Source organism: Sceloporus occidentalis, unplaced genomic scaffold (assembly GCF_023333645.1).
Source record: "Sceloporus occidentalis isolate IW3139 unplaced genomic scaffold, rSceOcc1.0.p SCAF_2, whole genome shotgun sequence".
Taxonomy (NCBI): domain Eukaryota; kingdom Metazoa; phylum Chordata; class Lepidosauria; order Squamata; family Phrynosomatidae; genus Sceloporus; species Sceloporus occidentalis.
In genome coordinates, this window is record NW_028316982.1 from 1,022,114 (window position 1) to 1,046,746 (window position 24,633).

The 24,633-nt window shown below is 47.2% G+C and overlaps 3 protein-coding genes across 3 annotated transcripts in view; 1 reads left to right on the forward strand and 2 right to left on the reverse strand.

Annotated features, from left to right (window-relative positions):
* The window catches only part of EEF1AKMT4 (EEF1A lysine methyltransferase 4), a 28,482-nt gene extending 25,136 nt beyond the window's left edge, over positions 1–3,346 (reverse strand). Inside the window, exon 1 of the mRNA XM_089508547.1 lies at positions 3,161–3,346. Within this exon, the coding sequence (XP_089364673.1) occupies positions 3,161–3,338 (178 nt within the window). The 5' untranslated portion in view covers positions 3,339–3,346. The remainder of the gene's footprint in view (positions 1–3,160) is intronic.
* A 3,648-nt stretch (positions 3,347–6,994) lies between these two features.
* LOC149317836 (dol-P-Man:Man(5)GlcNAc(2)-PP-Dol alpha-1,3-mannosyltransferase-like) lies at positions 6,995–19,189 on the forward strand. Its single transcript, XM_089513243.1, has 10 exons — positions 6,995–7,005; positions 7,093–7,604; positions 9,353–9,452; positions 9,722–9,869; positions 10,593–10,753; positions 12,474–12,594; positions 15,016–15,221; positions 16,599–16,674; positions 16,835–16,980; positions 18,772–19,189. Exons 1-10 carry the CDS (start codon positions 6,995–6,997, stop codon positions 18,941–18,943), a joined length of 1,653 nt encoding a protein of 550 aa, XP_089369369.1. The 3' UTR covers positions 18,944–19,189.
* A 105-nt stretch (positions 19,190–19,294) lies between these two features.
* Positions 19,295–24,633, reverse strand: part of VWA5B2 (von Willebrand factor A domain containing 5B2) — a 50,083-nt gene continuing 44,744 nt past the window's right edge. The window contains exons 17-21 of the mRNA XM_089508548.1: positions 24,261–24,380; positions 23,129–23,203; positions 22,859–22,928; positions 22,050–22,161; positions 19,295–21,381 (exon numbers count right to left, since the gene is read on the reverse strand). Coding sequence (XP_089364674.1) covers positions 20,719–21,381; positions 22,050–22,161; positions 22,859–22,928; positions 23,129–23,203; positions 24,261–24,380 — 1,040 coding nt within the window. The 3' untranslated portion in view covers positions 19,295–20,718. The remainder of the gene's footprint in view (positions 21,382–22,049; positions 22,162–22,858; positions 22,929–23,128; positions 23,204–24,260; positions 24,381–24,633) is intronic.

Below are 24,633 nucleotides of genomic sequence, written 5' to 3' on the forward strand. Positions count from 1 at the left end.
CGGACCCCACTTATTTATTGCAAAGTGCCACGTCCCTCTGGCTTTCTAGTAAGAAATTCTGTGCTAGGGCAATAGCATGTGTGCCCACAGAGAGCACTCTGAGTGCCACCTCTGGTACGTGTGCCATAGGTTCACCATCACTGAGATAGGGTCACCATAAGTCAGAAATTACTTCAAGGCAAACTGTAACATCATCATCAACAGACAACACTTCAGATCCAGACTATCTGGAAGCCTGTATCTCCCCTTATGAGCCTAATTGGCATAGCTACCAATTAGTTTCCATGGTGTTAAAGTGGTGTCATACTGGATTATTTCCCAGCAAAGTACAAAGTGTTGGGTATTACCTTTAAAGCCTTACATGTATGTTGTGCCTGGAGAAGAGATGGCTAAGAGGTGATATGATAGCCTTGTTGAAATACTTGAAGGGATGTCATATTGAGGAGGGAGCAAGCTTGTTTTCTGCTGCTCCAGAGAATAGGACACAGTGGAGGAGTGGATTTAAGATACAGGGAAAGGGATTCCAGCTCAACATTAGGAGGAACGTCCTGAGAGTAAGGGCTGTTTGACAGTGGAACACACTTCTTCCTCGGAGATTATAGTGGTGTCTCCTTCTTTGGAGGCTGTCTTTAAGCAGTGGTTGGATGGCCATCTGTCAAAATGGGGGTGCTTTGATGGAGAGTTCCTGCATGGCAGAAGAAGGGGGTTGGACTGGATCAGGGCCCTTCTTGGGGTCTCTTCCAGCTCTAGGATTCAGACCTTTGGGCAATGGAAGGACTGATGCTAAACAACAGCAAAGACCCCCCCCCCCAGACTGTCCACTGAGGGCTATGCAGCAATGGATCCACCATGTGCTTCTGCTGCCCTCTGGTGGCTGAACCGCAAAGAGTGTCTTTGTAGCCTCCAGAGCTCTCCGCCTGAACCGCTTAGAGATGATGGGGATTCATAGCCATGAAGCCCACTGGGCAACCTTGGACAATGAGTCACACTCTCTCAGCCTTCTCAGGGGAAGGCAGGCCAAACCTCCTCTGAACAAATCTTGCCAAGAATACCCCATGACAGCTTTGCCTTAGGGTCACCATACATCAGAAATAATTTCAAGAGACACAACAACAACGTTAATTCAACAGCTTCTTGTCACTGTGAGCGAGACTCTCAGGCCGCATCCGTACTGCAGAAATAATGCAATCTGACACTGTTTTAACTGCCATGGCTCAATGCTATGGAATCCTGGGATCTGTAGGTTTGTGGGATACTTATCCTTCTCTGTTAGAGTGCTCTGGTGTCACAACAAACTACAGTTCCCAGGATTCCATAACACTGAGCCACAGCAGTTCAAGTGCTGTCAAACTGGATTGTTTCTGAGGTGCGGATGCAGCCTAATACTGGGATTTACAAGGTCTTCAGCCTTCTTGCCATTGAATGCTGGCACTGGACATAATTACAAATCCCAGGAATCTGCCGGATGGAGCCATGGCAGTTAAAATGGAGTCAAACTGGATTATTCCTGCAGTGCGGATGCAGGCTAAGACTTTTTATCATCTCTTTAGGGAACAGAGTAATTGCTGCCTGGGGACATTTGATGCAGCATCTGCACCTAAGGGAGGTTTGCTGTTGTGTGCCCTCAAGTCGTTTTGGACTTATGGCAACCCTAAGGTGAATCTGTCTCAGGGTTTTCTGGGCTGAGAGAGTGTGACTCACCCAAGGTCACCCAGTGGGTTTCTATGGTCGCGTGGGGAATAAAAACCTTGATCTCCAACATCAAGCCACTATGGTTCAGGTCAGTCCCTTTGGGGAAGGGGAGCCAGGGGCCTTAGCAACATGCATTTCTCAACCCTTTAAACTAAAAAAGAATGGGACCATTTGATTTCTTGAAAGCGAATGCAAGATCTGATCACGAAACACTGCTTGCGTTTCCATTTTAGTTTTAAGGTTCAATGAGTCCCACGGCTCCCTTGGCCTCTCTTGCTGCATCTGTTCTAAGGTAAACAATAAAGCAGTCTGGCAGCGCTTTAAGTGCTGTAGCGCCATCCTATGTAGTTTGACAAGGTCTTCAGCCTTCTTTCCCCAAGAGCCCTGGTGCCTGACAAAACTACAAATCCCGGGATTGTATAGCATGGAGCCCTGGCAGTTCAAGTGGTGTCAAACTGGACTGTTTCTCTAGTGCAGGCGCACCCTATGCGTCCGTATTCAAGTGCTTCCAGCTGTCTGTCGGCTTGGGGTGACCCCATGAATTTGATCGTGTTTTGTTAGGTGAGGAATACTCAGAGGGGCTTCTGCCAGTTCCTTCTTCTGAAATGCAGGCGCTATCTTGCCCAGGGGATTCAGCGGGGGTCTCCCATCCAAGCACAAATTAGGGCTGGCCTTGCTTAGCTTCCAAGATCCGATGGGATCTGATGGGGCTTGAGAGATGTAGAATCCTAGAGTTGGAAGAGACCCCCCAAAGGGCCCTGATCCAGCCCCAGCCCTTTCTTCTGCCATGCAGGAACTCTCCAACAAAGCATGCCCTGGGACTCTGTCACTCTCCATTGTGTTCCACTCCCTTACTCCCAGGAAGGTCCTCCTCATGTTGAGCTGGAACCTCTTTTCCTTTCTCTCCAATCCATTGCTCCATTGGGTGCCATTCATTCTCTGGAGCAGCAGAAAGCAAGCTCCTTCCCTGCTCAAGGTGAGGCCCCTTGAAAGGCTGCCTGAGCCGCAGGGCTCTCCTCCTCCTCCGGGCCAAAGAGTGCGGAGGAGGCAGCCTGCTTCGGGGGCGGGGAGGGTCCTGGGCCCCAAAGCATCTCCGCAGAGGAGAGGCAGCCTCAGCCCTGCTCCAAGGCCTCCTGGACAGAAGCTCCAAATGGAGGACGCGTCCGGGAAAAGGAGGGCGCTTCTGGCTACCCTGAATGGAGGCCATTTTGGAATTCCTCTTTGAGAGAAGGGGATGAAAAGGAGGACGCGTCCGGGAAAAGGAGGCTATTGCAGGCTACCCTGAATGGAGAATATTTCGGAAGGCCTCCTGGGGAGGAGGAGGCGGCGATGGGATGTAGGACGCGTCCGGGGAAAAGAGGACGCGCCTGGTCACCCTGAAAGGAGGCCCGGCTTTGGACTTCTTCTTGGAGAGAAGGCCTTGGAATGCAGGGCGCGTCCGGGGAGAGGAGGACGGGGGCTGACCCACCCAAGACGAGGAGGCGGTCCCCCGGCCTCAGCTCCGCCTTCAGCAGGCCCCCGAAGCGCTCCAGGCCCCCGAACCACTCGCCCGGCGGCGGGGCCCTGCCTTCCTCCTCGACCGCCGCGTACCGAGCCTCCCAGAAGGCCCGCTCCCCGTAGGAGGCGTTCGAAGCCGGCAGCGCCATCCCTCTGGGCCGCCCACGTGGCGCCTGGGCCCCGCAGCAAACCACGTGCAACTTCCGGCCCCCGCTTCCGGGAGGAGGAGGAGGCGGTGCGCGGGCGAAAAGGGTCCCCCGGGAAACGTAGGCCCTGAGGGCTATTCTGATCATTCTCATTACTATTCAGCCCTCTACATACAATCAGTTAAAAGGGATAAAATACATGCACGCCTTTGGCGCACAAAACAAACAGAATACATATTGATTCAAACAAGAAATGAAAAGAACCTTGGATAACAGTCCCACTCTCACTGCCCTGGTTCCATGCAAGAGAGGGAACCCTGGGATATGTAGTTTGCTCTGACACCAGAGCGGCTTCTGACAGATTAGGCCCAGTGTCTCACAGAACTACAGTCCCCAGGATTCCATAGTCATTGCAATTAAAGTGGGGCCAACTTGGATTATTTCTACAGATGGAGACTTCAAACATGCTCTCATTTCCCCAATTCTGAAAAAACCTTCTCTTGACCCCTCTTCTCTGTCTAGCTATCGTCCAATTTCTCTTCTTCTCTTTCTAAGGTTTTGGAACAGGTTGTTTATTCTCGCTGTCTTGAGTTTCTTGAAGCCAACTCCATTCTCGATCCCTTTCAGTCTGGTTTCCGCCCAAGGCATTCCACAGAGACAGCTCTCACTAAGATCTCCAATGACCTTTTACAGGCCAAGGCTAATGGCCTTTACTCTGTTCTCATCCTTCTTGATCTGTCTGCAGCCTTTGACACTGTTGATCACTGTCTCCTAATTGACATACTTTCTGACCTTAGGTTCTCAGACTCTGTTCTCGACTGGTTTAGATCTTACTTGTCTTGCAGGGGGCCAGACTTCTTCTCCTGTTCCCTTCTCTGTTGGAGTTCCCCAGGGCTCTGTTCTGGGTCCCCTTCTGTTTTCTCTCTACACACTGTCCTTAGGAAAACTCATCAGCTCTTTTGGCTTTTCCTACCATCTGTATGCCGATGACACCCAGCTGTATCTTTCCACCCCTGACCTTTCTCCAAGGCTTGAACAGCAAGTTTCGTCTTCCCTCACAGCTGTCTCGCAGTGGATGCGCCATCGGCGTTGGAAGCTCAACATGTCCAAGACGGAGCTTCTTGTCTTTCCTCCTAAGCCCACCCTTCAACACTCCTTTTCTGTCTCTGTGGACAAGATTTCCATTCAACCAGTCCAGCAAGCCCACAGTCTTGGTTTCATCTTTGATTCTTCTCTGTCGTGTATCCCTCAGATCCAGACCACAGCCAAGGCTTCTAGATTCTTCTTATACAACATTGCCAAAATCTGACCATATCTCTCCGCCTCTACTGCCAAGATCCTGGTCCATGCCTTAGTGATCTCACGACTAGATTACTGTAACGTCCTCCTGGCTGGGCTTCTTCTTTCTCACCTCCGTCCTTTAATCTCTGTCCAGCATTCAGCTGCATGCATGATCACTTCCACCCCCCGCTCTGACCACATCTCTCCTGTCTTGGCATCCCTTCACTGGCTCCCTCTCCCTTTCCGCATTCAGTATAAGCTCCTGCTGTCGACATTCAAAGCCCTCCATGCACTGGCCCCTCCTTACTTATCAGACCTTCTTTCTCCTCACCTTCCCACTCCGTTGTTCCCTCCGTTCTGGTAGTCAAGGTCTACTGTCTCAGCCCAGGATTTCCTCTGCCCCATCTCGGATTCACCCCTTTTCACTTGCTGCCCCTCACTCCTGGAACCTTCTTCCCCCGCGAGACACAAGGGCCCTGATCACTTCTTTAACCAGCTTCAAAACTGAGTTGAAGACCATCCTGTTCAGAGAAGCCTTCCCAGGCATTGCATAATTGTCGCTTGCTATTTGATGATCTTTTGGTGCCTGTTTTATCGAACCATTTCCTGTATTGCTATGTACTTTATATGTATTATCCTGTCATTTCTTAGATTGTACGCCATAGGCAGGTTTACTCTTTTATATTTGTTGTTTTTATGTACAGCGCTGTGCAAATCTACAGCGCTATATAAATAATAATAATAATAATAATAATAATCAGAGGCTGAGAGAGTGTGACTTACCCAAGTGGGTTTACTTTTTGAACCTGAAGCAAGGCTATCACGGGGTTTCCTTGGCAATAGTTTAATGGGTTTTTAAATGTTACCTTTATATATTTTAATATTGTTGTACTGGTGCTATCTTTTTTAAATATTGTATTGTTTTGTATTTGTTGTTCGCTGCCTGGAGTCTCCATATTGGAAGAGAGGCGGGATACTGTATAAGAACATGAAATAATGATAAAGGTTTCTTCAGAGGCGGGTTTGGCCTTGCTCCTCTCTGAGGCTGAGAGAGTGCGACCGAGAGTCCATGGCCAAGCAGGGAGTCAGAGGCATAGTAATCCATAGCACTGAGCCTTGGAGGGTCTCTTATAAGACTGCATGATTCCACATCTTTATCAATGACTTGGAGGACAAAATTGGGGGCATACTTATCAAATTTGCAGATGACACCAAATTATCTGTAAGTTTTATAGTTTGTAACTTCTAATGGGACGTTGTTACTATTTTGTCGGTAATACGTGTTATGTCGGGTTTTTATATTGTATCACTTTTTGCTGTACACCGCTGTGATCTAATCTGGAATAGCGGTATATAAACACATTATTATTATTATTATTATTATTATTATTAGGAGGAATAGCTAATACTCCAGAGGACAGGATCAAGATCCAAAATGACCTGAATAGACTAGAAAGCTGGGCCAAAGCTAACAAAATGAAATTCAACACGGAGAAATGTAAGGTATTGCACTTAGGGCGGAAAAATAAAATGCACAGATATAGGATTATGGGGGACACATGGCTGAATGAAACTACGTGTGAAAGGGATCTAGGAGTCCAAGTAGACCACAAGTTGAACATGAGTGAACAGTGTGATGCGGCAGCTAAAAAGGCCAATGCTATTTTAGGCTGCATCAATAGAAGTATAGTGTCTAGATCAAGAGAAGTAATAGTGCCACTCTGTTCTGCTCTGGTCAGGCCCCACCTGGAATAATATTGTCTCCAGTTCTGGGCGCCACAATTTAACAAGGATGTTGAGAAAATGGAGCATGTCCAAAGGAGGGCTAAATGGTGAAGGGTCTGGAGACCATGAAGCCCTCTGAGGAACGACTCAGGGAGCTGGGGATGTTTAGCCTGGAGAAGAGAAGGTTAAGAGGTGATATGATAGCCCTGTTTAAATATTTGAAAGGATGTCATATTGAGGAGGGAGCAAGCTTGTTTTCTGCTGCTCCAGAGAACAGGACCCAATGGAGCAATGGATGCAAGCTGCAGGAAAAGAGATTCCACCTGAACATTAGGAGGAAGCTCCTGAGACTCTTTCGGAGATTTTGGTGGTGTCTCCTTCCTTAGAGGTGTTTAAACAGCGGCTGGGGCCCCTCTGTCAATGGGGTGCTTTGATTGTGAATTCCTGCATGGCAGAAGAAGGGGGTTGGACTGGATCAGGGCCCTTCTTGGGGTCTCTTCCAACTCCAGGATTCCAGTTTTTAATGCTCCTGAGGCATTCTGGGTCTTGTAGTCCAGTGAAGCCAAGAGCGCCCAGGCTGAGGAGGGTACTAAGTGGCCCCTCAATGAAGCACAAAACCCCAGGATGTCTAAGGAGCAGTATAAAGCGGAGTAATGGCGGCACTGTGGGCGAGTGTGGCGTGTGGGGATCTCCTCAGGGAGAGGAGGCGCCATTTCCCCTTGGCTTCTGCCTGAGGCCCCGTTTCTGACAGGAGGTGCAACCGCCAAAGCGCTCCCCCGCGGTCAGGGCCGGAACTGCCTTGGGGGGCCTGCGTCGCAGCAGCGGGGGAGCGCTTTGCCTGTTGCGCCGCCTGTCAGAAGCGGCCGGAAGTGAAGGCCGGAACTGTCTTTCTCGGGGCCTGCGTGGCAGCAGCGGGGGAGCGCTTTGCCTGTTGCGCCGCCTGTCAGAAGCGGCCGGAAGTGCCTTGGCGGGGCCTGCCTGGCGGCGGGGAGCGCTTTGCCGGTTGCCCTGCTGTCCGAGGCTCCTCGGGCGAGATGGCTCCGGGCCCCTGGTCGAGGAGGAAGGGCTCCCTGGGGCTGGGCCCCGCTGCCGCCAGCCCTGCTCCGCGGCGCCCCCGCTGCCATCCCGGGCAGGAGGCCCTCCGGCGCGCCTGGCAGGAGAAGGGCCTGGTGCTGCTGGAGCCCCGCTACACGCCGCTGGTGGCCGCCTGCCTCTGCCTGGCCGAAGTCGGCGTCTCCCACTGGGTCATCCAGAGGGTCCCCTGTGAGTCCCTTCGGGCAGCGGAAGGGAAGGAGATCCCCAAGGAGGCCCTACGGACCCGATAGGCAAGCCTTCTTCCCCAGGGAGGCCCTATGGGCAAGGAGCTCCCAGTCGGTCCCTAGGGACAGGTCTTCCCCAATGACTCCTGGCAGGCAAATGTTCCCAATGTGTCCCCACGGGAAAGGAATGCCTAATGTCTCTCCTTATGTATCTCTATAGGAAGGGAATCCCCAAGGCTTCCCTATGGCAAGGGACTCTTTCTCTATGGACAAGTCTTCCCCAGTCTATCCCAGTGGGAAAGGAAGTCCCAGTGGTTCCCTATGGGCAAATATTCCCCTATGAAGTCCCAGTGTTTCTCTAGGGACAAGGATTCTGCATTGTTTCTCAGTCTATAAGGAAGTCTTCTCCCATGTTCCCCTATGGCAAGGGATGCCCAATGTTTCCCTATGGGCAAGCACTGTCATTTGCTCCGGTATGTTCTGGTTTTCTTGTCCAGAGCAGGATCACCATTGCCATCCTCTGAGGCTGAGAGAGTGTGACTTGCCCTGGCCCTGTGGCTGTGTGCCTTCACCCCGTTTCCATTGTATGGAGAGCCTAAGGCACGGCGGAGAGAGACTAACCCCCTCCAATCCGGTCTCTGTGACACAGGCCAGGTCAGCTTGTCCATCTAGGAACAAGTCCTGGTTGGCAGCCGTCTTGCCATTCACTGACCTGGCATTCACAGCAGCGTTTTCAACCTGGAGGGATTGCTGCCATGGGTATCCCAATTATTTGGGATGGGAAACGGTTTGGGGTAGCTAACCTCCTACCATAAACTCTACCCCAGTGTTTCTAAGGTCTGGTTGTTTGCTTGTTATGCCTCTATCCCACCTTCCTCCCCAAATGGAAAATGGTTTCTTATGGGCATCTTGTGGGGAGGGTCCCAGATGACAGAATCAAAGAGTTGGAAGAGACCACCCCAAGAAGGGCCATCCAGTGCAACTTCATTCTGCCATGCAGGAAATCTCAATCAAAGCACCCCCATTTTGACAGATGGCCATCCAGCCTCTGTTTAAAGACCTCCAAGGAGGGAGACTCTACTACACTCCGAGGGAAATGGGGAAGCAAGGGTCAGGATTTCGAGTCAGCTTTGACTCACGGTGATCCCATGAAGGAGATACCTCCAAGCAGCCCCTCCATCCTCAACCGCTCTGCCCAGGTCTATCCATCCCTCTTTTCATTTTGCCTTCTGCCTTGTTGTTGCTGTGCGCCTTGAAGTTGTTTCCAATTTATGGCAACCCAAAGGCTATCCTATCACAGGGTTTTCTGGGCAAGTTTCCTCAGAGAGGTATTCTCCAATGTTTTCTAGATGTGTGGGTCTTCTAGAACATGGCCTCACAGCCCGAAAAAGCCACCCAAAACTATGGATGCCGGCCGTGAAAACCTTGGGCTTGACTTTCCTCAGAGAGGGTTTGCCATTGCCTTTGAGTCCGAGAGCGTCTGGGTTTCTGGGCTCAAGGCCTCCAGTAACGTTTTTCACTGAAAATCATAAATTAGAAGCATCAGAGAAATGTCCTTCAACTGTCCTCCCATTAACTGAAAGCCTTCCAAACTTAGAATCAGGTATTAGCAAGATGTCAAGAAAAAGAGCAATCACCAAACGCACCTTTGTGTGGTTTGTTGTTATGTCAGATGATGTTAGAGCTCTCCTGTTAAGCTCAATCCTCAGCCAAACTAAGCGTATATTCCTCTTTTCCTGTGCTTTCCCATAGATACAGAGATTGACTGGAAAGCCTACATGGACGAAGTGGAGGGTGTTGTCAATGGGACCCTGGATTATATGCAACTGAAGGGAGACACGGGGCCCCTTGTGTAAGTACCAGTGGCTTCGTGGGCATGGGAGAGCTTGGTTGGCTCCATCTCATGCTGGACTATGGACAGTGGAAGACGCTGCTGCCTCAAATGGTGGTAGAGTCTCCTTCTTTGGAGACTTTGAAACAGTGGCTGGATCGCCATCTCTCAGAAATGCTTGGATTGTGTATTCCTGCAGGGCAGAATGGGGTTGGACCCTTGGGATCCCTTCCAGCTCTATGATTCCACTTCACCTTTGGTTCTCTCATCCTTTCCCTCTCTTTCTGCAGGTACCCTGCTGGCTTTGTTTACATTTTCCTGGGCCTGTATTACGTTACGGATCGCGGCACCAACATCCGCCTGGCCCAGTACCTCTTTGCTGCCCTTTACCTCACTACACTGTTGCTAGTCTTCCGTATCTACAACCGAACCGATAAGGTCAGTAGCTGCTACACAATGTCACAGAAGGGCTTAAGATTCCTTTTCACATTGTAGATAAGAAACTCAGTGCCAGCACATTTGTCCCACATGCAACTTGTGTAACCTGGAAGCCACAAAGCTAAGGGCCTTGCATGGGAATGGAGGGGCAGGAATTCTAGGAGCTGGCATTGCTGAGATCCTGCTGTGTTCTGTAGAGAGCCTTCAGTGTATGTGTCATGTTACATATTAATAATAATTTTAAAAAGACCAAAAGAACAGGCCTTTATCTTAAGGAAGAGCCAATCTAATTTGATTCTGCAAATGTAGGTGTTATTCAGACATTTATCTAATCCTCAGTGCATTCATTCTTAAGGTTTCTATGGCTCCACTTTTGTATATTTGAAAGGAGGTTCTGGCTACACGTTTTCAGTTCATCTCTCATGGCAAGGGAAACAAGAAGTTCATGGTTATACAGGACCATGTTTGCATTTTCTGCTAGAACTGTGTCCATTAAAGAAGAGCAGAGTTGCATTTGCAGTGGCTGAACAGACTGGGATCCTTCACTGGCACAGCTGCCCACCACCTTTGAGAGGGGCCATAGTGCTGCCCCTTCCATAGCAGCAAGAAACAGGGGTGATAAATGTTGTTACAAGTACCCACTTGTAAACTAGTTGAGACATTTGCCATTGTGACTGCACTAGTAGGCGATGTGAGATTTATCCTTTGGCACCTCTGTGGCAGGTCCCTCCCTACGTTTTCTTCTTCATGTGCTGCGCCTCCTATCGCATCCACTCCATCTTTGTCCTGCGCCTCTTCAACGACCCGGTTGCCATGGCAATCCTCTTTCTGGCGGTCAACCTCTTCCTGGAGGAGCAATGGTCCTGGGGATGCTTCTGCTTCAGGTATTATTAACATCATCATCATCATCATCATCATCATCATCATCATCATCATCATCATCATCGTAATTGTCAGCTGGAACTGGGCATGGGATTTAGGTGTGCATAAGCAGGTGTACTTCTGTGGGAAATAGAACTGAGGAATTTTGCAACATCCATATTCAGCAGCAGGTGACCATGACATTAGTTATCTAAGGGAGGCAGTGAAGTGACCATTTAGGCATCAGGACACCCACTAAAAACTGCCCATGTGCATCAAAAGACCAAAATGCACATTGGGCTATGCTTGCCAATGTTTTAATACACATCTTCATAATACACTAGGCGGGTTCCATAGTGCTTCTACTATGTAGCTATGTATGTGTAAAGTTATACAGCTAAGACTTGTCATAAAGAGTCCCAGCACCATCTTTATTTATATATATTTATTCTATTAGGGTCATATCATGCATTGGTAAGTACCCCTTATTGAGCCAGCATGGCATAGTAGTTTGAGTGCCATGGCTTAGCCAAGAAAACCCACTAGGTGACCTTGTGTAAATCAGACTCTCTCAGCCTCAGGAAAGCAATAGCATAACTGCTCTCAACAAATCTTGCCAAGGAAACCCCATGATAGGTTTGCTTTAGTTTCGCCATAAATCAGAAATGAGTTGAAGGCCCTGAACAACAACAAATCCTCAGCTTGTTTGCACCTCTGTCTAACTTACTCTGTTAACAAGGCTTTCTCCCTCACTCCCTTGAAATCCTCCCTTAGGACCCATTTCCTTGGCACAACCTTTCCAGATCTAAACTCACAGTTCATCTTACTTTGCTGTCTCTGGTCGAAAATACACTGCAGAAATAATCCAGTTTGGGACTGCTTTAATTTCCCTGGCTCAATGCTAGGGAATTCTGGGAACTGTAGTTTTGTGAGACATTTAGCCTTCTCTGTCAGAGAGTTCTGGTGCCACAACAAACTACAATTCCCAGGATTCCATAGCATGGAGCTATGGGAATTAAAGTGCTGACAAACTGGATTGTTTCTGTTGTGCTGATACAGCCACAGTCTCTCTTTAAGCCCATCCCCAGCACTAATTTCTCATTTCTTTGTTTTTTAATCTAGCTGCAGGCTTGTTTATCCAGAGCAGATTGTAAAACCATTCTGGGAGACAGAATTGCTTCTGTTTTGTTTAACACTTTGATTGGCATCCTGGTAGTGACTTACACATGTGCAACTCCCCTTTTGGACAGGGCACAGAGGGCTATTCCGTTGCCCTGGTGCTCTGTCCAAAACCCTCCCTTTCTCACCAGCTCTCCCACCCCAGGAGGGTCTGCTGCTTTTCCTTCTTATCAGAGGGAGAAGCGGGAGGTGGTTCAGGGCTTGAAGATCTGGTTGCTCTCAGCTCCTGGAGGAAGGAAAAGATGGGAGCACTCCACTGAGAGTCATTTCTCCCCACAACTGAGCTGAGACCAGCTGCTTCTCTGTGGTTTCAATTGTCTCTCCTTCCCCCGGTAAGAGAGAATCCTCCTAAGGACTGGCAGCCTCTGAGTGATTGGTAGATGCAGGAGTACATGTGCAGAGCAATGCACAAACGCAGCATCTTGGCCAATGTGTGGTGTTAAGTTGTCACCAGTGTTAAAAAGCAATAGTAGCAGACAAGGCGTGCGGGCACCAGTCTTTATTCAGGCACCAATGAACCTCTGTTGTCTCCTCCTCCTCCTCCTCCTCCTCCTCCTTCTCCAGCCTGGCTGTGTCTGTGAAAATGAATATTCTGCTCTTTGCGCCAGGTCTCCTTTACCTCCTCCTGTGGCGCTTTGGCCTGCTTCGTGCTATTCCCAAGCTTGCCATCTGTGCAGTCTTGCAGGTAAGGAGAAGGGCGGCTCAGAGGTAGACCACTTGCTCTGGGATCAGATAGGCCATGCTTCAATTCATGGCATCTCCAGCAAAAAGATTTGCAAGGAATCTTTGAGAAAAAGGGATAAAAAACAAATTGCTGGTGAAACAGGAGCTGTTTGGTCCATGAATTCAAAGATACAGCCATGTTAGTCTGTAAAATCCATACAGATAGAGATCTTGAAGCACCTTTGAGACTAACTGAAAGAAAGAAGTTGGCAGCATGAGCTTTCCTAGACTTAAGTCTATTTCCTCAGATGCATTTGAGGAAGTAGTCATCTGAGCAATTGTATCTGAGGAAGTAGGATTAAGTCCTCGAAAGCTCATTTTGGCAACTTCTTTCTTTCAGTTAGTCTCAAGAGTGCTACAAGATCTCTCTAAATACTGTTTGGTCCATGATTTTACTGATTACAGAGAAAACATCTCACCAAAATTTTGCTGCATCTGGGCATTTCTACCAAAGTTGAATACATGTGCCAACCTCTTTATGTGCCCTTCAAATCAGCGTTACCATAACTTAAATGTACAGTTGTAAGGTACCATCTCTGAATGGTTTTTAGACATTGTTCACAAGTTACAGATTTAAATGGAGCTTTAGTCAACATCGAGAACCAAATGTTGTGTTTTATATGTCCAGTTCCAAATCTTTCTCTCAAGCTTGTTAACCCTATGAAAGTTCTTCAAGTGATAGGGATTATAGCCTGGAGGTAAGAGATGAGAGTAAGGCCATAAACAACTCTTACATAAAGATCTTACTATATTTTTGTGTCGGTAGCAAGATTAGAAATTGCCTCACTATGGAAAGATCTTAAAGGATTGTCATTAATTCAGGAGTGTATGCGTATCTAGAATATTTCCTTTAGTGGAGAAACTAACAGAACCATAAAGGTGATTTAAAAACTTAAATGTTTTAATTAATTTATATGGTACTTAGTTTCCATATTTTGACTTTGTCAAGAAAAACTCTGATGAGAAATGCTGGGCACATTGTGGTTTGTACATCTGATGTGGTCACTTTTTAGAAAACTACTAATCTTAAGAATGTATGTGAGGTATTTTTCTCTTTTCTTTCTTTTTATGCCAGGATGAGATAGTTGATCTATTATTTAACAATAATTTTAAAAGTATTTTTTAAAGGGGGTATATCTTAGAAAGGTAACTTTTAGTTGGACCAGGAAATATTTGGAAAGACATACAAACGGTGTGACTTCACAGAAGGCAGCGATGTGCATCAATAGTATACAATTTGGTGCTTTTTAAAATGCACTGGATTGATATATCCTGCCTTTCCCCCAAATACGCAAGAGCTTTTATGCAGTTGGACATCATTGCATGAGCTTTTCCGCATGTAACAGTTGCATACTGCTCATGGAATAATGCTTATCTGCTCAAAACAAATATGGGGATTTGTATTTCTCCCTGGTATTTTGTGTCCAAAATGGAGGCGAAAGCATGATTTATGAAGATGGGAGCAAGAAAATTGCTCCCCCAGCAAGGATGGGAGAAGACAGTTTGCCTTGGCAAAGCTTGGAAGAAGGACCTTTTTTTGCAAGAGAAAAGCTTTTTGCTGTGAACACAAAAGGTTCAGTTACAGGCCTGCAAACAATGAAGAGTAGCCTTGCCAAAAACGAATGCAACAGGTTTCGTAAACAGGGACAAGGAAAAGATGAGTTGCAGCACAGATGATCCCAAAGACAGAAAGGCGATGTTAGGTGGATGTAGTAAGGAGGGGCTCGCACACGTTTTCTTTGCAGCTGCATTGCATCACAACTTTCATAATCTTCAAGCAGCAAAATGGGTTTGTGGCTTGCATGCCTAGCATTGCAACAATACATCCTGCTCTCTGGTAGTAGTGCTAAAAATAATACATCTTTTCTGGACGAATGCACAGCAGAGCGCATGAAATGATCTTGATATGTCTGCCTACAGTCTTGTGTTGCCCTAATGGCACCCCCAGCTTCAACCTGGTATATTTTGCATTGGGTGGAATTGGCGGTAAGTTTTCATCAGTAGTGCTCCTAGTTAGACTTTGACATAAGGGAAGCTTCTCATAGTGACCTTAGCTTCTATGTTTCCGTGTGCTTTCTAGCCAGGATTTGGTGGAAATGAAATGAAATTGAACTAGTTCCCCTTAGTTGTGGAACAGGCATTTCTTGCAGATGGGCAACGTTGCAAGCAAAAACATGGCATGTAAACTCCTGTCCTCCAACCAAAGCCTTCCAGTTCTGTTGAGTTGTGCTTGGGCTGAGTCCTATCTATCTAGAACTCAGCTGTATGTCTACTTGGGCTGTTTCCTCCATGATGTTTCCCATACAGCGCTTTCACTCTCACCGCTCAGGATGCTGAACAGTCATTACCATGTTTGCATTAAAAGTCCTGGTCTTTCTTATAGGTGGTTCTGGGATTGCCCTTCTTGGTGGCAAACCCCATTGGGTACCTGACCCGCTCCTTTGACCTGGGTCGCCAGTTTCTCTTCAAGTGGACAGTGAATTGGAGATTCTTGCCGGAAGAGGTTTTCCAGCACCGGGCCTTCCACCTGGCACTGCTGGTTGCCCACTTGACCGCCCTAGGGCTCTTTGCACTCAACAGGTGGCACAGGTGAGGGATCGTGCGTGTGCTTAAGAGAAAGAAATACAGAAGGGGCACAAGTCTCTAATTCAGGTCTTCCACTTTGCCTCAGAAAGAGAGGGAGAGGCTACACAGCCATGGAGTTAGCATGGGCCATTCCAGTACTGATAAACCGCAATGTTCAGTGCAAGAAAAGATGGATGAATGAGACTTTGGCACATATTATTAGCTTACTAACTTATTAATTACACTTTTAACTTTAAACCAACTCTGTGGTTTAATGATAGAGTTTGCCTTTGGGATTTGTGGGATTGGTCTTAAGACTCGCTTCCTGGTGTTCTGCATCCTTGGGGAGCCATCCGTCTTTGCTTCTTCCTATCCCAGAAAGGATTGTGTTTCACTGTAACTGCTTTGACTGAGAGTCAGCTTAGTGTAGTATGTAAGATGTTGGGGTTGGAGCAGGAAGTCTAGGGTTGAGAGCCCACCTTCCCCACAAAGGTCAGAAGAACCCAATCAGACTTCTATACAGTCCAGCATCTTGGTTCCCATATGGTTGCGCAGGCAATGTCCATGTAGAGCAGTGGTCCCCAAACTGTGTTCTTCAAGGGATGTTGGACTTCATCTCTCAGAATTCCAGACTATTGGCCAATGTGGCTGTGGCTTCTGGGAGCTGCAGTCCAAACTCTCTTAAAGGGCACAGTTTGGGGACCACTGGTGTAGAGTACAAAGACCTTTTTTCTGGCTTTCAGAGATATTGCTCTGGAGATCTCATTGAGCTACTATAGCCAAGGTATTGGTGGACCTATCCTCTGTGTTGGATGTCTTTTCAATCACTCTGTGTCAGATGGTTCAAGAACAAACATGATGTGGAATATCTAAGGAAGAATAATGTAAAAGTTCATAAATTTTACATGGTAAAGAAACAGGTTTATGGCAGATTTCTCCATGCTGGTGCCCTCCAGATGTTTTCAACTGTAGCTCCCATCAGGCCTAGCCAGCATGGCTAGTGGTCAGGAATTGTGGGGTTTTTAATCCAGAACATCTGGCGGGCACCAGGTTGGAGGAAGATGGTTTATGCAATCATCTCCTTTAAACTTGCAGTGCAAATACCATCTACTAGAGCAGTTCCAGTGGAAAGCACAAAGGCCTTAGGACTGCTAGATAGTATAAGCAGAAGAGGATTCCTTCATGACTCCAAATTGGGGAGTCTGGAGAGGAAGTGGGAAACAGTCACATACAAAGCTTGAGCCTGAGTGTCCAGTGTTGAGGTACAGGTTGACATTATCCAGAATTTCATCTCCTGCTGGGGACAGTCAATAAAACAGGAGCTTCTTGATGAGATATCCTAAGGACATATTTCTTTATGGCTCAAATCAGCTCTGCTTCCCTTTGCTATCCTTCTTGTAGATCGGATGAAAGCATCCTGTCGCTGCTGAAAGATCCGGCAGAGAGGAAGACCCCTGCCCAGCCACTCTCAGCCAATCATATCCTTTCGTCAGAGATGGGGGACAACATCTTGAAGCCTTCTTGGTTTTAGGGTTGGAATGGGAAGGGCTGACGCCAGCCTAGCATTCATCTCAGCACTGTTAACAAAGATGTCTTCTGACCTCTGCATGGTATGAGCTTACCTTAACTGAAGGCCACAGGTAGTCTTTGCTCTCTTCACTTCCAACTTCATCGGCATTTGCTTCAGCCGCTCCTTGCACTATCAGTTCTACGTCTGGTATTTCCACACTTTGCCCTACCTGCTCTGGTGTACACCTCCCAAGAAGCTTGCCCACCTGCTAAGGTATGTACCTTTGGGCCACAGAGGCAAGGGTCCATTCTCACATGCTAGCCATGTGCTGATTTAACTCCTACAGCCCAGTTTATGTATTATGTAGAAAGATCTCATTGTGAGCTGCAGCGCAGGTGGATATAGCTTGTGGAATTATAATTAGGCATAAATGATCATTTATCTACTTATTTTCAGTATTTATAACCTCTCTTATCATATCACTGTTTCCAGGCAGAAAATCAAGACACCCCCCCCATAAGAGTTCTATGCTCCCCACCATGAATTTTTCATTCAATCCCCAAATTTCTAGGTGAGCAAATGTCATTTGAGCATTTAGAAATACTGTTTAGGCATCCAAAGGAAAAGGACAGGCAGCTTCCAAGCAGTTCTAGATGTGAATGGTTTTTAGTGTCTCATTCTTTGCAATGCTAGAAATGTGAGGATTGAAGGACAATATAATGGGGGAAGGCACAGTTCTTATTGGGAGACCTTTTGCTCCCTCTCTCCTCAGTTACACTTCTGCAGGAACTCCTGAGTTGCATTCAGAGCTTCCCTTCTTCCAAACAAAGGGGATTTCTAGATGCACAACTACTTACTTCCTGAAATATTTGCACATTTGCTTTTTAAAACCTAAATGGACGTCTTTACAATGAAGGCTCACAGGATCACAAAAGAAAAAGAAAAATCCAGGGATAACAACATGCCTTTAAACTGCATTTAAAACAATTTTATTCTTATTAAAGCAGTCCCAACAGCCAAATCAAAACAATCAAATGGAGAGAATGAAAAACTAACATCAAATAAAATTAATAGCAAAAGCCTGGATAAAGAGGATACCCCACATACACCTTAAAGATTCAACAGCTGCTGTACCGTTTCAGGAACTATTTGCAGCCTAGAAAGATCCCTGGTATATAATTTATGAGAAGTAAGAATGAGTTTTTAAATCTTGTTGTCAGTAAAACTGAGCCGGGCAGTTGATGGCCAGGCACCTGGAGTCTCTCCTTCATAGAGTTGCCAGAAGTAGACACTGATTTGACAGCAAATAACAACACAAAGCAATGGATTTAAGTGAATGATCCAAGTGTTTTGTGGCACCATAAAGACAGAATTAATTTATTATGAAAACCCAGAGTGACTTTAGGCAAGTCACATTCTCTCAGCCTCAGAGGGAGGCAAGGGCAAGTTCCTTCTGAACAATTCATGCCAAGAAAACTCCATGATAGGGTTGCCATAAATTGTGAATGACTTGAAGCTTCCCAAAAATCAATGATTCTGGCATAAATTTTCAGGGATTACATTCCACTCCATCACAATGTGTGGAGTGTATCCTGGGTTACAGATTTGCATACACACAGTTGAGAGTAGATTGTATTCAGTAAAGCCAGCGGGTAATGAAACATCAGAAACGCAGAAAGCGACAACCCAGTTCACATGGTGTGAGTTATTAAAAGGAAAGGGCAGGAGGAGAGAAACAGTTTACAAAATATATAAACGCGGAACTAAAGACACAAGTTGCTACACTACATGGTCTATATATGCAAAAGGTTGCTTGCAGAAAATCCATCTAAACATGGAGACAGCCGGTGTGAAGCACAACTTGAGGGTGAATAAAAGAGAAAGTTCTGGATCCAAAAGCTGCCTGTATTTTTAAGAGTTTGTGTCTCCTCCAAGTGGGGAAGCAGGGAGGGAACCCCACTTGTTTAGCAAATGCATCTTTGCATAGTCTGACATTGGTTGCCTGAGTGATCGCTGCCAAGAAGCTAAGGGTCCCCTGGGCTGCTTCTCTTCCTTTTGCTTCAGGGTGCTTATCCTGGGCCTGATTGAGCTCTCCTGGAACACCTATCCCTCGACAGTTTACAGCTCAGCCTCCCTCCATGTGTGCCACAGCATCATCCTTCTGCAACTCTGGTATGAGACAGCATCCTCCCCAGATCCCCAGGAAGAAAAACAGCCTGCGAAAAAGGCAAAGTAAGAACTGGACAGGAATTGCCTCCGACACTGAGAGCCCAAACCAGGTCGCCTGTGCCCGGGTTGAACATTACTCTGGGAAAGCTGCGGAAGGTCAATTTCCAGAACCTTCTGGAACCTTTTGCTCAGGTGAAGACGCTGCCATCTGCCCCCAAATGGTCTGTTTTGACTGGAGGGTAAGAGAGAAAGAGTAGATACCCACCCATGATAATGGTGGACCCTTTCAATAAAAACAGCGAAGGCCTCTTTTATCTCGTGGCTACAGTTGTTTCTTTGCTTCAGGTTGCAGTAACTCAAAAAGTTCAGCTTTAAAAAGTGAACAAACCCTTTTAGCAGTGTATAAAATTTGAATTTAAAGCAGTGTGTGCAGTGCAGTAGAATAAGATGGAAGCAGGAATTAAGGACGGGGCTTCCTTCCTTCCTTCCTTCCTTCCTTCCTTCCTTCCTTCCTTCCTTCCTTGTGGCAAATCATTTCTTCTGAAAGAGGCTCTGCACCATCTGAGGGGGAATTTAGCCAAAAGAGGACCTTGAGACACAAGAGGAAAGCATAGGCATGTTTAGAGAAGTGAAGGTTTTCATAAATACATTTTTAAAAAGGGACTATTCCTATGGAGGCAGCCACCAAACAGCCCAGCGAGGACCGAGCATGAACAGATTTCTGAATTTCTTTTGGGAATGAAGGTGGCAGGGAAACGAATGGAGCATCCTGAAAGAAGGCCTGGGTGGCTGGCACTCCAAGTAGGAGCACTCCTACAGTGCAATATTTCATGGCAGGATGTAGTTGTATTTCCTATTCTCAGTGCAAACCATTCCTGTCTTTTGTATGTTCATTCCCTACTCCCTAAAGGTTTGCAATGCTGTCTTTGAAAAACCTAGCTCTACAAAACCACATTTCTTATGCTGAGTAAGTGGATGCAGTCCTGTTGGCTTCATCTACTAATTATATATTCTATTACTGGAATGTGGTTATTTTGGGAATCATGGAGCTGACTGTTTTGTTTTCAAAGCACAAAGTTCTCTGAGCTGACCTGAAATGTGTTGAAGAGTAAGAATGGTCCACACATGCTTTGCATGCAAAAGAACCCAGGTTCACTACTGGCCTCTCGGACGGCAGGACTTGGAAAGCTTTTGAGAACTGTTGTCAAATGGAGTGGGCATTTTAGGGCGAGACAGAGCACTGGTTTGAATCAATATAAGGCAGCTTCATATATTTATATTAAGTAAATGGTAAAAAATGTCCTATATCCAGACTGTTTGAACTTCCTACATGCAGCCAGCTTTATATTGGGTTGTCTGTTAAGGAACTCTTTCGTGTTGCTCCTCCCCATTGTAGAGGATTCGGAGAGACCTTGTTTGGAGTCCATTCAGTAACTTCCATTGACACTATTTAGCTTACAAAAATGGTGCCCTTGAAACACAGCAGATTGCCAGCAGTAGGCAAAGTGGCTTTGGTCATTTGGTAAACATCATCAGTCTTTTTGAAAAGGAATTCTAAGTTTCCATGGAAGGCAGTTGGAAACTGGCTCACCCTACACACACATCTTTGCATTTTAAATTTACAAATTTGGTTAGAGTTTCAGAGCTGCAGAATGGTCCTGGTTCTCTGTAACAGCCCAGGTCTAGCAGTTGACAGTCAGTCTTCAGATGTTGCTTAAGGAAAAATAAGAGCCTGTGCGGACATATGGGGTGACCAAAAGACCACACCAATGCTACTGGCTCTGAAGGAAGGCCTCTTTATTGGCACCCTTGAAGCCAAAGCCCCCCGCCTGCTCCTTGCCTTCACATGTTGTTTGGGTTGTAACACAGCATGTTCAGCTTGATGTTCTCATCCCAGTGGCGGAGCAGCAAGAAGAGTTGGCGGGCCGCCCCTTTAAGGGCAGCAACGTCTACCCCTTCTGGCAGTTGCTGTACCCGCAGCCAGGCATCGGCCTTGGCTGCTAGCAGCTCCCACTCAACGAAGAACCCGGCGGAGCGATGCTCCAGCCAGGCCAGCGCCACAGCTGTGGCCCAGCTCATGCTCTCCAAGTCGCCCTCTTCTGGCTCCAAGCCTATCTCCGGGAGGCTGAGGCTGGCTTCTGAGGCGTCTGGGGAATGGTCACAGACATCTGTCTCCGAACCACGGCCGCTGTCCGCCTGTGCCCACACAGCGGCACTCAGCACCTCGGAGCAAGTGCTTTGCGAGTGTGGTGAGCATGGTTGCATTGCCCCCTCCTTGCCTGTCCCAACGGCCTCTTCCCTGCCATCCGGGGATGATTGGTTTGTTGGCAGCTTTGGGCTGGTCTTGGCTATCAGCGCCCAAGGAGAAGTGCTGGAGGCAGGGCTGAGGCTGGCCCGGTGGGAGGCGTAGGGAGAGGCCCGGCGCAAGCGGTCCAGGGGGATCTGAACAACCTCGGCAAAGCTCTCTGTCAGCTGGAACATGCCTGGGGCTTGCTGCAGCTGCATCTGTGAGGATGGAAGAAAAGTCAAATGGGCATTTTAAAATTTACTGTTAAGTTCCTACCTCACAACCCAGGCAGTGGGGACTCTCCGATACAAGCTCCTGAGCATTTTCCATGGCTCCCATTCACTTGAGTACACTAAAACTGAGGAACAGACGCCTCTGTTGTTGGTGTGTTCCTTCAAGTTGTTTCCTATGTACGGTGACTCTAAGGTGAACCTATCACAGGGTGTTTGGGGGCTGAGAGTGTGTGTCTCATCCAAGGTCACCCATTGGTTTTTCATGGCTGAGTTTGCAATTGTACCCTATAGTAGTTGTACTCCGACATTCAAATCATTACACCATGCCGGCTCCACAGAAGGCAAAAGCACAGTTGTGGCAGGGCAGGTTGCTCACTAGGTGTTTTAGATGACAATTCACAAAATTCCAGACCACTAGCCATGCTGACAAAGGATAGTGGGAATTGTAGTCCAACCCATATGGCAGGTGCTGATTGCCTACCCTTTTTATATTACCATCACAGCCTTGGAAGTGCTTTCACATGCTCCAGTCCCCAAAGCACACTGATCAGAAGAACCACATGGGTTCAGCAACTGATACAATTACATCTCGTGTCCACTGGTTGAGCAGCATAGTGTTAGCACTGCAGGTGTGGGGAAGAGGGGATCCTTACCAGTGGGAGGTAGTCATGGATGGCACTGTCGCAAGACGAGAGCTCACTTTCGGGAGTCAGACACTGTGGGCGCAGTACCAGGCCTTGCCCTCGTCGCCGGCTGATGCTGAATCTGTAGGCCAAGATTTCCCCATTAAAATTGCCAGGACATAAAAACGGCCTTACTTCAGTGACCCCCAAAGGCCTATTGTTAGAGGCAGGTAATTTGTGGCTTCTCAGATATAGTTGGAGGGCCACATCAAATGTAACACCTATCAGTCTTGCCAGCATAGCCAATAATCCACGTTCATGGGAGGTGCAGTCCAGCAATATCTGGAGGGCTAGTTTGTCATCAGGTTGGCCAACTGAAGGTAGACATATGCCAACTTATGCCTTTCCATAGTAACTGATACTTGAAGATATACTCTTTTGGTACATGGAAGTTCCATGTAGCTGTCAAAGGTTATTAAGTCTGGATCTGCCTGTGCTGGGAAAGATGACTTCTCCCCAGACCTCCTTCAGAGGGTTCCTAGCCCTTAACAGGCCAATGTAAAACAGCAATCATCAGATTTCAGGCATATCAATCCACTTGGTTTTGATTTGGACCTGAAGAGCCTCAAAAGCCCACTGAGTTCCTACTACTGAACATACTTAGCTAAGTAGCTGATCTAGGATCTTGCAGTACGTGTATAAATTTTGAGAGTGCTATCTGTCTTAGAATGATTTTAATTACCAGAGTCTTCCCACGTTAGTCAAAGAATGACCTTCCCCCTCAAAAAACCTCTCCTCCCTGTCTTCCCCTGCCTTAAAGATAGCCTCTGAAGAGTTACCTGGAGCCCAAAAAGTTCTCTATTGACTTCTGAGAGCCCACAGAGACAGGTGATGGACTGGAATCAACACCTAGAAAGACCATGGAGAGACATGCGTTAGGAGCTGAGAAACACTGTGCAAAGCAGAACTGGGTTCCTGGAAACACCACCAGTCTCCAGCCACTGGTCCGAGACAAGAGCAGAAGAGGCTTGTGGGCCACATCCAGCTCACAGACTGGAGGTTCCTCATACTCTCATAACATCTTCCAAGCATCAACATGTCGGACTTACCATCAGGAGGACAGTTTTGGTTTTCATGGGCAGTAGAAGAGATGCTGATAGGAGAAGGAGGAATTTCTTCTCGTTCTAAAATACAAAAAGTGCACATGTTGAACTAGCTAGCTGCAACCTCTGTGCATCCACTTACTATGTACTGGTGCCAGATAGCCTGCTAAGGAAAGTATGTCAAGGTTAGCCAGACTCTTGTGGAGGAAGATGGAGGCAGGAAGAAATCGCTGGCCGAAACCAGAGTGTGCAAAACTCACACCTCTTTAAGAAGAGGGAGCCATGAGCAGCCAAGCATGGCAGGGAGTGGAGGAGGCTGATAGCTATTGAGAAGTGTGTGGTGGGTATCTCTTCAAACAAACATCTGAAACCATTTCGGAGTATCCCTTTTTATAATACTGAAATTCCCCAGCATTCAGGATGACTACATGCTGCAGTTGCTGGGAAAGAGAGGAAATTTTAGCCCCAGAACATACTGTATGTCTTTAGGCCAAAATAAAATGTAAAAACTCTTAAGGGGAGGTTACAGCATTTGATCAGCGTAGGATGGTAAGATGTGAGTGTTTGATTCCTTTCCAGTCAAAAGCCCTCTCCCAGCAAACTAGTTTTCCTAACTTCAGGGGAGAAATAATGCCATTTCTTCTGTTTCTTCCCTGGAAGCCAGAAAGCTGAAAGGGCAATCTTTAGAAGAGAGACTGGCAGAGAAAAGAAGCAGCATCCCCTTCTTCTGTTATACAGCAAAATTGTAAAAGTAAGCGCACAGACCAGATTGGCCCTGAGTTTGCAAGATCTGTTAATAACAAGGTCTTGTGGAAATCTCTTACTCTTCATAGGGCCACCATACATTGAAGTTGACAAAACCTAACAATCGCCAAGAGTGGTTTGACTTGACAATGATAATATTTCCTTGGAAACTGAAGCAGGAGCGCTTGTTGACTTCCACTAGGCTTTGTTTGCACATTTCTAAGTAAAACAAATATTACAAAGACAATGCTACAAATCTCGAGTGTTCTCCTGTCTGAAGGAAATTAAACCCTGGAGCGTCTCCTCGCTTGGCCAAGAGATGAGAACGTAACAGTGCATTTGGTTACAAAGCCCACTTCATTTGCAGATCGGACTGACTAAGTGAGGAGGCTACCTGCAGAAACAGGGATGTCCTCCAGGTCCTCTGAGTCTTGCCTCCTTCCCAGACCGGCTGAGTAACTGCGGTGACGCTGGCTGACCGAACGGGACCCTTGCTGGTAGCCGTACAAGCCCTCTGGAAGAAAGGACGTTTCACCAAAGGGGTTAAATAAAACACCTGGAAATTCAGCTGCAGAGCAAACTCCATCTTCCTATATCCTTTTGCAGAGAGCCAGCGTGGTGCAGCAGTCTTAGCGTTGGACTGGGGCTTAGGAGGACCTTGGCTTGAATCCCTGCTTGGCCATGGAAATCCACTGGGTGACTTCAGCCTCAGTGGCAATGGGAGGAGTGTGGAGGAACATCCAGCAAAAGGAACAGAACTGGGCAAC

Excerpts from the sequence above, each read along its gene's own strand:
- LOC149317836 (XM_089513243.1), top strand. Across the intron at positions 9,870-10,592 it reads TCTACAACCGAACCGATAAG|GTCCCTCCCTACGTTTTCTT; the intron begins GTCAGTAGCTGC and ends CCTCTGTGGCAG. Across the intron at positions 16,981-18,771 it reads AAGCTTGCCCACCTGCTAAG|GGTGCTTATCCTGGGCCTGA; the intron begins GTATGTACCTTT and ends CTTTTGCTTCAG.